The sequence below is a fragment of the Salminus brasiliensis genome, chromosome 8 (assembly GCF_030463535.1).
Source record: "Salminus brasiliensis chromosome 8, fSalBra1.hap2, whole genome shotgun sequence".
NCBI lineage: Eukaryota > Metazoa > Chordata > Actinopteri > Characiformes > Bryconidae > Salminus > Salminus brasiliensis.
The window spans coordinates 12,426,941-12,438,330 of NC_132885.1; the positions used below are offsets into that span (position 1 = coordinate 12,426,941).

The 11,390-nt window shown below is 42.1% G+C and overlaps 1 protein-coding gene across 1 annotated transcript; it reads right to left on the reverse strand.

Moving 5' to 3' along the window:
• Nucleotides 1-2,947: 2,947 nt before the first annotated feature.
• Nucleotides 2,948-11,074, reverse strand: desma (desmin a). Its single transcript, XM_072685072.1, has 9 exons — nucleotides 10,430-11,074; nucleotides 7,933-7,993; nucleotides 7,690-7,785; nucleotides 6,444-6,605; nucleotides 5,972-6,097; nucleotides 5,547-5,767; nucleotides 5,106-5,161; nucleotides 4,553-4,647; nucleotides 2,948-3,645 (listed from the first exon to the last, which is right to left on the reverse strand). The coding sequence occupies exons 1-9, from the start codon at nucleotides 10,987-10,989 to the stop codon at nucleotides 3,604-3,606; spliced, it is 1,419 nt and encodes a 472-aa protein (XP_072541173.1). The 5' UTR covers nucleotides 10,990-11,074; the 3' UTR covers nucleotides 2,948-3,603.
• Nucleotides 11,075-11,390: the final 316 nt, after the last annotated feature.

Sequence of the window (11,390 nt, forward strand, 5' to 3'; positions counted from 1 at the left end):
GAATGTGCCTCCCTCTTTTTAAACACTGTCCCTGGCTGTTAGCATGATCTGAAATGAGAAGTTTGACATACATAGTGGTTGGAAATGTTCTACACTGTGTGTGGCAGTGACTCCAGGGCATGCATCAACTATAAAAGGAAAATGAGCTTGAGCGGGTTTGGATGCACAGTCATTTTTGTTCTGCTGAAATTAAAAGTGTGTTCCCCTGCAGTGCCAGAATTCATTTGCACTGAGGAAAATAAGAAATCACATTAAAGTTAGCTTAATGCTCCTGCTTCTGTTTGTAGTTATGGGATATATGGTGTGACAGTAGATTTAGATGAATCTGTTATACTTCTGATCTACGTAAAAAGCCAAATGTGTAGTTTTCTTATTATTAAAGGAACAGGTTGGCAAAAAAAAAAAGATCAGTAGCAGATCAGTAAAGCCATATCTGATAACGGAAGAGGGATGCTAGACTGTCACTGCTAAGAAACACTGTACTAGATGATCACCAATCTCATCTCTGTAAATACAAATACAGTAATGTCTCTTAAAAATACATTCATGTATTCATTTTTTTAATTTGTGAAAAAAACCTTAGATTATTCAACCAAATAAAAAGTTTGGCATGTGTGTATGCAAATTAAACTGGTGCCTGTCAAAGTCTAGTGTATTAGCAATGCTAGCCTAGCATCAACTCTTGTAAACTAGACCAAATGTCTTATCTGCTCATATTAATTGTTTTTGCAAAACTATTTGCTTTAAAAAATACAGATGCCACCCCACTTGGTTCTCCTCCCCATTTTAGCGCTTGTAGAAGTATAGAGAAGGTTTGATCATTACCCTACCATTATCCACAGTTTTGCAGAGAAAAGGGGCTCCATCTTAAAGTGTTTTCCATCGTCTCTCTGCCGCCTCAGACAGCAGGGCTGTGTGTAAGGGATTCTCTTTCATGTTCCTCTGCTCTGAGGTGGTCTAGCCTCTGCTGATGAGAGGATGGTAGCTGGTTTTTTAGCATGATTACACACTCCCAATTACAGCCTGATGTTCAACACCATGCTGCTAATTGGCCCAGACTCTCTGGAGGACACAACTAGACAGCTAGCGTTCAGAAAGAGGAAAAGAGAGAGAGGCAGAGCTTTGACCCCTGCACCCGTTTAACACCCAGTGTTGGAGACACAGTATTGTCATTTAGTAATGATAGAGGGAGAGAAAATGTCTGTGTGACACCTACTCAGATAGCAAGCATATATCGGCCCACTGGCTCAACTAGCTGACTGTATACCTCTGCTGGTCCACCCTCGGACCACCCAAGTTATCGTCCTGCATGTGAGGCCTAGTTCTTAATCTTGACAGGTTTGAGATGCACTCAGCCTTTTATTTAAAATAAAAAGGATTAACAACATAAACATTTATCACAGATCTATAAGGTTTTATTGAAATGTTACTGCTGAAGCTGTATTAGACTGATACAGCTGTGTTGAAGTGCTGCTCTGAGGCTAACAAAGCTGAACCAGTGAAGACATCCATCAGTCAACTGACTGAAACTCCTTTGACACGGTAAGATTAGCATACCTTTGTATCAAAAACGTGTTAATATGGTAGAGATTTACCTTAATGCTATTTGTTGGTGTGTTGTTACTGTTATTTGTATTGATTATCATCTTTTTTCTGTATTGATATTTAAATTAGAAATGTGTGGATTTAGTTAATTATAAAATGATGAGCAATTGGAATTTTAACTAAAATTGCTTAATTACTTATGTATCACCGAAAAAGCAGATGCACCACGATTCTGAGGGCCTGTAATTGACAAGGGCCCTTAAAATGTTTAAAATGAGTAATTCTGCCATGAATCAAAGAGTAGAGGCAGCAAAGTAGGATAACCTCCCCATTACATTTTATTTACAGTTGGCTACATGCATTTTTTAGTAGAGTTTATTCACACAGACTACATGATCTCCCCCTGTGTTTGCTGGGCACAGTAGCCAGGGCTGTTATCTTCTCCACTTTAGTTGTGGAGCAGCACAATGTAATCAGATGGTGAGACTGTGGGAAGCATTCTAAAGGTCAGCCGGAGCTCTGAACGAGGCAGTGGGGCAGGACGCATGCTTTTGGATGGATAAGGAGAGGTGATTATGAGCAGTGAAAGAGAAAGGTCACGATGATAGAAAGATTCCACAAATACGCTTCAGCCATGGCCTCTGGCCTCAGGAGCTGACAGTTGGCTCCTGAAGTGGAGCAGAAGGAGGAACTAACTGTAGCCTACATGTGTAAGGAGAAGGCCATGCCAGCATATGTTATGTATTTACATTTTTTTTATTAATGCATATATATAGTATGCATTAATAGTCAGGACCCCACAGGACCACCCCAGAGCAGGTACTATTTGGGTGCTGTGTCTTTCTCAGCACTGCAGTGACACTGATATGGTGGTGGTGTTAGTAGTGTGTGTTGTACTGGTAAGAGTGGATCAGACACAGCAGTGCTGCTAGAGTTTTTAAACACTGGCTCCACTCACTGTCCACTCTATTCAACACTCTCATCTAGTTGGTCCACCTTGTAGATGTAAAGTCAGAGACAGAAGCAGACTGTTGCTACACTAGTCCTTCATCAGTGCTCACAGGATGCTTTACACAGGATGCTGTTGGCTGGATATATTTGGTTGCTGGACTATTCTCAGTCCAGCAGTGACGTGTTTATGTACTCCGGCAGCACTGCTGAATCTGATCCACTCATACCAGCGCAACACACACTGACACACCTTCAAAAGGAACAAATAGTAGAAGATGTACATCCTCTGTGGATGCAAACGCAAGCAAGCATTGCATCCAACTATGGATAGATATAGTTGCATTTAACTGGATGGATGGATGTATGTATGGATGGATGAATAACTTGATTAATTGATAGACAGGTGATAAAGTGATTGTTTATTCTTTATTAAAAGTATTCGGAGTGGAGTTTAATAAAACATGACTTTAGAAGTGTTTTACACAGTCATGTGGTAATTTTACAGACTTTCTAGTTATAACCTGAACATTAACTGAAAACAGTGTGAGTGACGGTAGTGTGGTGACTCAGAGAATACAGTATTCCATTAATCCAGTAATCACAAAGGAATGATATTTTATTCTGAAAGTCTCATTGTATTGATGAATTGTGTTCCTGGCCATATCAAGGACACAAGGTTTATCGGATCTGATTCTGGTTTCATTTGACCAAAACTGCAGAATTAGTGTTCTGTGAAGTTAACAATACCTTTGTCTGTGTATCATTTGTCATGATGGAACATGACTCAGTAAAAATATGACCCACTCACTCACAAGCATACAAACACCCAAACATATGCACACACAATTCAGCTGTATACTGACATTCCTTCTAGCAATGCCTGCCATGGATTCATCTTCACTTCTAATCTCTTCTTTCTTTTGCACACTTTCAAGTTTGTCTTCGTATTCATCCATAGCTGCTTGGGGTCATGGGCCATGGTGTCATGTTATGAGAATACGCATTATAAAAAGGATAAACTTGAAGGCCTCTGTGGCATGGAAATGTCCGTGTTTCAAATGGGATCGAATTCTGTGGGGATATACTGCTTGGCTCTTCTTGCTGGTTTTACATGATGTCCTGCTGGTGCTGTGTGGATTCGCTGACAACCTTTGGGGAGAGACAAACAGTGGAGATCAGTCATGCATCCGGCAGAAGACGGATAAAACTCGGCACAGATGGGCTAGGAGATGTGTGAGGTAAGTAAAGCAGGCGGAAAAGTGCAAAGAAGAATGGGACAGGCATGTGGTGGAATAAGACGAATTCCAATTACTGTGCTTTTATGCTGAAAATGAATACTAGGGACGGTGCAGAACTATCTGTCAAAGCTAATGATAAACAGCCAGTCTCTGTAGTCTTGTGCAGTCAGAAATGTGTTTCTTAGTGATAACGCTCTCCTCGGCCCGGTTCGGCATGGCACTACACAGAGGACAGTCCCTATCAGTGTTGTTCAGTGGATTTTAATGATGCTGCCTGGGGAGCATTCAGGGAGGCCAGCGGTGCTTTATGGGAAGTGGACTCTCAGAGAGATAGAGTGCGTGCGAACAGGTGAGGCAGGAAAGGAAGGGATGAAGAAGAGATGGGATGGATGAACTGCTCTTAACTTACACACTGAGCACTCATGGCACTCATTCCCTCACTAGATGTTCTAGTCTACAAGGAAATGAGAAATAAGGAAGCAGATGGCTGAAAAAATGAGTGAAGAAGCAATGATATGGGTTTCACTATGGCTTAAACTGCAAGACTCCCTGCAGTGTAGTCAAAGGGGTTAAATCATGAAATTCCAAAGCTTATTACATCAGTAATGACATAGAATCAGTGAAATCTGACTTATTCTTCAGTTACAAGAGTAAAGAATGGAAGCCTGGACCCTCCAGCAGGTCCTGACCAATGAAGAGGTAAAAGAAACTATTGTCCTGATTAGTATACTGTATATGATCTGATACTATATAATCTGAATGCAGTTTAAAAGACAATACCTCTACACATCAGATTTGTTTGTGTGTGTGTGTCTCACCTCTCCATCGCGGGTCTCTATGGTCTTGATCAGAACTGTTTTCTTGGAGTGGACCTCAGAGGAACGCGGCTGTTGGTGCTGCTCTGGGTTGGTCTCTGTAATATTACAGGTGATAACTATCATTAGCTTTGTTGCATTTTTATAAACATGTTTTATAAACCTATAAGCTCCTCAAGGATCTTGTACTTTTAACAGTACTCTTAGTTATGTTTATTCTTTTTGAAGGACTATGAAACTAATATGTAAATAGTTGTATGAAGTTGTCTGTGTAAGAGAGGAAGTCTTAGGATCTGTACTGAATATTGGGATCGCTAGTTAATGTGGCTGCTCCACCACTACAAAAACAGTTGACACAATAAAAAAAGAGCATATAATCTCAACACAATGACTTTGCTCCCCCTGGTGGACAGTTTAGGGTATGTCACACCCACTCATTCTTGCTTGAAGGGAAAAGAGAGAGTGTGTCTGTGTATGTGACAGATATAATGTAATAAAATATATAATACATGTAAAGTGTGTGTGTGAGAGAGACAGAAACATATAAAGGCCTCACCTCTGACATCACCTCTGAAGCTCAAGGAGGAATATGACTGTGGAGGCAGAGTGATTCTGAAAAGGAAAGCGATGACAGGTTCTGTAAACTAGATGTTCAATGCTTGAAAAAAGTTTGTATAACCAGCATCCCAAATACAGCACATACAAGTACACTCTGTACTTCTTAACATGACCTAGCTGACACATCCTTACTCAGCTATATTTAGTCCAGTTTAATCTTGGACGTTTCCTGCTTGCATGGTTCAAAACATTTCCATGGGAGCAATTTTTGTAAAGCTTTACCTATAACTTATGTTGTAATGCACAATGTTGTCCACAAGTTATTCTGTCAGCAGCAATGGTGTTTGAAATAGCATAAATATATATATATATATAATTTACTTAATAAATAAGCTTATACTACAGTAATAAGTACTACAGTCTAACTCTAACCCCTCACCTGCTCTCCTCTCCTTCCAGCAGCTTCCTGTAGGTGGCAATCTCCACATCCAGGGCCATCTTGACATTGAGGAGGTCCTGGTACTCCCGCAGGTGACGGGCCATCTCATCTTTCATTTTAGCAATCTCGCCCTCAAGACGGGTAATGTTGTCCTGGTAGCCTCCTGCCTCGCGGCCCATCCTCTCTTCCATCTCCCTCATCTGCCTCATCAGAGACTCGTTCTAGAGAGAATTAGAAAGAAATAGAGAGAGAGAGACACTCAGTGAAAGCCAGTGTCTGCAAAGACCTTGGCAAATATGTTTCAGGCTTCCTAAGGACTTCTCATGTGAAATCAGGTGTTCTGGTCTTTGCTCATATCTGGATTTCAGTGGCTGTTGATGACTGCTCACAGTACATAAAGAAGGAGAGATTGAATAGCTACTCACGGTGCCTTTGAGAGAGTCAATCTCACAGGTGTAGGACTGGATCTGGTGACGGAACTCCATACTCTCCATCTTGGCCTGTCTCAGAGCGTCGTTGTTCTTGTTTACAGCCTGGTTCAGATCTGACACCTGTGGATAAAAAGGGATTAGCTACAGTCAGGGAGCGAGAATGACAAAATGCCAAGATCATTCAATTTTTAACTGACACCCCTTCTGGCAATTCAAATGCATTTGGATCAGTGAGCCTTATTCACCAATCATTCCTTAGACAACATTTCTTCTTAGATCCTACTTACGCAGTTTTACAGAATTGCATTCTGCTATTCAACAAAGTTTTTGTACGTGGGATTGGGATTGTTTTCATTTAGCATTATATATTTAAGTATATATGCAGTAAATGTTCGACCTCAACCTCATTCACACCCCTCTACCTGTCAAAATGACACTATGTAGTGTTTATTTCTCTGTGACACACCTTGGACTTGTACCACTCCTCAGCCTCTGAGATGTTCTTTGCGGCGATGGCCTCGTACTGCATGCGGATGTCCCTCAGAGCAGCAGTCAGGTCGGGTTTGGACATGTCCATCTGGACCTGGACCTGGCTCTCTTGCATCTGGTTCTGCAGCTCACGGATCTCCTGTACACAGAAATGCAAAATTGAATCAGCATCCAGTGGACTAAGGCACTGCCACTCTGACGAGGATTGCTGGTTTAATTCTTGGGTCATGCTGCTTGCCATCAGCAGCTGGAGTCTGAGAGAGAACAACAGGCATCCGTTAGCTGTTGTATTGGAGCTGGGTAGCCGCGCTTTCCTCTGAGCACGCTGGCTGGCTAGCGATGCTGTATCAGTGGCAGTACGAAAAGAAGTGGTGGTTGGCTTCACATGTGTCAGAGGGGACAGAGGGCCATTTGCTAGAGTTCACATGAACGCAAATGGGTTCACATGAACAGGGATGGAGTTCACATAAATGGGGGTTGGGTAAATGGCTTTACAAAGTAGAGTAGAAAATGGGGCAAAAAATTGGGGAAAAATGGAATCAGCAGTTACAAGAACAGGCAATTCACTGAAATTTTGAGATAAATAAGTTAAATAACTGAACATTTTATGAATGCATGCTAAAGCTATGTAGCGTGCCTAGCTTGTGCAACAGCTTGAAATCAGGTTCAGGTGAGTACTAGATCTTGTTATCTAATAATGAGTAAATGAATCTAATGTACAGTACACAAGTACAGTGCATAATGTTTCCATAAATAAACAGAAAATATGGGGCAGTTGAATGTGTAGTCTTTTTTCTAGTCCTGTGTCACAGCTGCGTGTCTGAATCTTGCTCAGGTTTTAATTATAGAAATGCATCTGTTCCACAGCATTACACTACCCCCTTCCTGTCAGAGAACAGCTGACCAACTTACACGCACACACGCGCATGCATGTGTCACATTAACATTTCACCCCCAAATGTCAGACAGAACAAGGTGAGAGTATGAAATGCACTAACCTTTGGAAATCTGGCATGTATATGTGTGTGAATGTGTGACATTTGAGAGAGAGAGTGTGTGTGTGTGTGTGTGGTACAAACTATGTTTTTGTACATAGTGCTGAATATGTGTGAATATGTAAAAATTCTGTGCTGAACCAAAACAGTTAAAGATCAGAGGGCAGATCAGTGAGTCTGTGGTGAGTGACAGAATGACCAAACACTGGCTATAAAAAGCACACAGACCTCCTCGTGAATCTTCTTGAGGAAGGCGATCTCTTCCTGGAGGCTCTCAATGCGTCTCTCCAGGTCCAGCCTGGCGAGGGTAGCGGCGTCAACATCCTAGAAGGAACATAAGAATGTAATTAACATGGAGTCTCTTTCAATCTTGTTTCAAATTAAACCCCCAGGTAATGTTCAAGTACGGTTTTAAGAATCAATGAAAATTGAAAATGTGAAACATTTTATTAGTGCATGAGGCGGACTTACAGCTCTGAAAGCAGAGAGGTTGTTCTCGGCCTCTTCTTTCTGGTGGATCTCCTCCTGAAGCCTGTGCAAGAACATGCAAGACTGTAAAAGTGCTCAGACACACTTTGTACCTAAAATATAACATCTAACACCTCACGAATGTCCACAGGGGAAACAGCACATAGTTCAATTTTATTCTTTTTAATACTCTGGGTAACAACATATCAATTTTTTTACCACAAGCATTTTTTTGGCATGGTCATATATATATATATATATATATATATATATAGATATACAAAAATAGTTCAGTCTCCTTTGGCCACTCATTCCATAGGCAGCTGCTTTTTAATTTAGAAGAAACGAGGCCTTCTGGTGTTGCCTTACCATAAACTAACAATGCAAAAGGTCAGATGAGGATTGGGCATGTAGCCAAGTTTTATGGCATGTGGAATCACACCATTGCATTGGTCATTAAACTTCATGCCCCTGACTCCTTTGAAATAGTGATACCTAGTCCAAATGGCATGTATCGGGTTTCATGCATGCGATTGTTGGCAGCCTGATCACATCGGATGATGTTTCAATGGCAGGGCATGCAGATGGCTGATAACTTCATTACATTCTATGCTATAAAATCGAGGGAACTGTAAAACCTTCAAACCTGTGGCATGTCAAAATGTAACAGGTGTCACTTTTTTGTGAACTCTCCATATATTTATCTTTAGGTACACTAATTACAATTACAATTGAAAGTGGCTCTATATAGCACTTTTAAGGATTCTTGGACTTTTTGGTGCTGTATTGGACCATTTTTAGAAGATCTCTCATTCAAATGGTTCCTTGAGTTGTTATGGTTCTATATAGAACCACTGCCCTTACTAAAGAACCATAAGGAACCCTTTATAAAAGTGATCATAGCTTTATGAATTAAACATTATCCAGGTGATATACATATATGCTGAACTGCATCCTATATATCAATACATCTGGATTTTCAAGTTCCAGAGTTGAAGTTTGAACTTTAGAGGAGAAAAATCTGTTTATTGTAAATTACTCTCATTTCCCATTTAGGCAATCTTTACTTTATGCAGAGATCTAGTCCTCTTAAGCAATGCCTATGAATAGCAACTGCTATTAACAGCCTACAAATGGTTATCGTGAATCAGTATTGTTAATGTGGGGCAGTCACACTCTAATGCCTGCTGTCCCCTGAGTGCTATGTGCTCACTCCCTCACACATACGCACTCACATGCGCCCGCCCACACACACCGAGAGAGGGAGAGAGGCTGCAAGATAAGGGTATTTTAGGAGATGAGAATTCTCCGCAGTGCTGGGGGGGTTGGGGAGAGCATGTTGGGGAGGATAATAATAGCTTTCTAATCTGGGAGTCGCTCTTACATGACTGTGGGTCCTCTTGCAGTTGGGAGCGCAACTCTAATACTGTCAAACCACATTTCCAATAACATACACCCTACCTCCAGCATGGGCTAGAGCAGTGGTCACTACGTGGGGTTACTGTATACTGGGAGGTAAAACTAGCATTCATTCATGTTCTCTCTCGCTCTCTCTCTCTCTCTCTCTCTCTCTCTCTCCCTCCCTCTTTCTTTTACCCACTCTGTAACTCATGATTGTCTCAGTAATTTTGAATGGCCTTGCCTACCTATGAACTTCTTCTGAGATTTATGATTCGTCCTGTGTTAATATCACAGCTGGCAAGACCATGTTCAGAGCTTATTCCTTTATAGATGTGTAGAACTTTAGCCTCCACAGGCACAGGCAATCACTACTAATTCAATCCTGAATCCTGTGAAAAATATCCGTAAGGTAAAATTACATTGTTTTTCGGCAATACTTTTTGAAAAATGCCACATGCCTTTGTTCATGTGATGATTTTAGAACTACAGGATGTTTGTCAGCTGAAATGATTTCTTGAGTTTTGCAGGAGCCTTGGCCTAGGGTTTTGAGAGCAATGTTACTGTCAAATTATGTAACATAGACCATTAACTTTCATTTAATTGAGATTCATGTCTGTTGTCATAGTAAAAAGCATCTATGTAGAAATAAATTCGAAAAAAAAATGAATGAGTGTCCTTTTCCACAATTTCCTCCGGTCACAGTTCAGGGCCTCAATTACATGGACAGCCAGGTTCTTTTAAGTCTAGCACTCTGTGATGTCTTTAAGGCCAGACATGCTGTTGCATAACTAGAGTCAAAATAGATAGGAGTGATAGAAAGCCACCCACCATGGCATTGAAAGGTGTTACAAAGACATTGCTGTTCTGTTTTAAGGCCGTCTTTAAAACAGCTTCACGTGGTCTGTTTAATGGGCAATACATTTTGAACTGGGAACTCCTTTTGCCTACAACTGGTCTTTGCTTTGTTCTACAAGTATATGATCATATATCTCTCTACCTATTTTGTATGATATATAGAACAGAAATTCTATATATTTGTTGTCAAACCATCAAGCAAGTTTCACTGATACAATGTGGTTAGTTTCAAACCCTCTCCTACCTGAGTTTGAGCTTTTGAAGGTCATCAGCCAGGTTGTCCCGCTCAACTTCCACCCGAGCTCTCTGATTGGTCAGCGCATCCACCTGTCTGCGCAGTTCCCTCATCTCCTCCTCGTATATCTCGGCGATGCGGGTGGGCTCACGGCCGCGCAGACGCTCCAACTCCACCACAAGGGCCTGGTTCTGTTGCTCCAGGAAGCGCACTTTCTCAATGTAGCTGGCAAAGCGGTCGTTCAGGTGCTGCAGCTCGGCCTTCTCGTTGGTGCGCGTGTTCAGGAAATCTTGGTTCATGGCATCAGCCAGGTTGAAGTCCAGCTTCTCACCGCCGTAGGAGCGCATCACAGGTCCTGCCTTGAAGGAGGATGCGGAGGAACGATGACCGGAGTATAGTGGTGAGGAGGAGCTCTTGGTCACCTCATAGACTCTGGAGGACAAGCGTGAGGAGCCAGAGGAGCCCAGGCCAGAGAACAGAGAGCTGGACATGGAGGAGCCCAATCCGGAGCCAAAGGTACGGCGGTAGGAGGAGGCCGACTCAGCGGAGGCACTGTAGGACTTGCTCATGGTTGGAAATCTCTGGGGTGTATGCCGGGTTGAAACTGGCAGGGTTGGAAGACTTGAGTAGAATGACGACCAGGAGTCAAGAGTGCTGCTATATGTAGCCTTGCCCACAATAACCCCCCCTTCAAACATCACAGCCCCCGCAGTCCCCCACCCCTACCCCCAGCCAACTTTACCCCAGCTGTCATTGGGTTTCCAGTAGCTGGGTGGAGTAGATGCCAGTAAGTCAGTGAGATAGGGTGGGCAGCTTTGTGGGGGTGGACTGCGGCCTAGACTAGATTGCGTGTTAGGCATGAAGTCCTATGTTACCTGGGAAAAGGATCATACATTACTGTCACAACATTTGTCACAGTAAACTCATGCCTAGAATTCTGTTAAAGCAAAAGAGGTCACATGAAATACAG

What these genes read in the sequence shown, in the direction of transcription:
- desma (XM_072685072.1), bottom strand. Translation starts at nt 10,989, where the DNA reads ATGAGCAAGTCCTACAGTGCCTCCGCTGAGTCGGCCTCCTCCTACCGC. An exon ending in TCAAGAAGATTCACGAGGAG is followed by an intron (nt 6,606 to 7,689) that starts GTCTGTGTGCTT and finishes TTCTGTGTACAG; the next exon opens with GAGATCCGTGAGCTGCAGAA. An exon ending in CTGGAAGGAGAGGAGAGCAG is followed by an intron (nt 5,162 to 5,546) that starts GTGAGGGGTTAG and finishes TTTCCTTTTCAG; the next exon opens with AATCACTCTGCCTCCACAGT.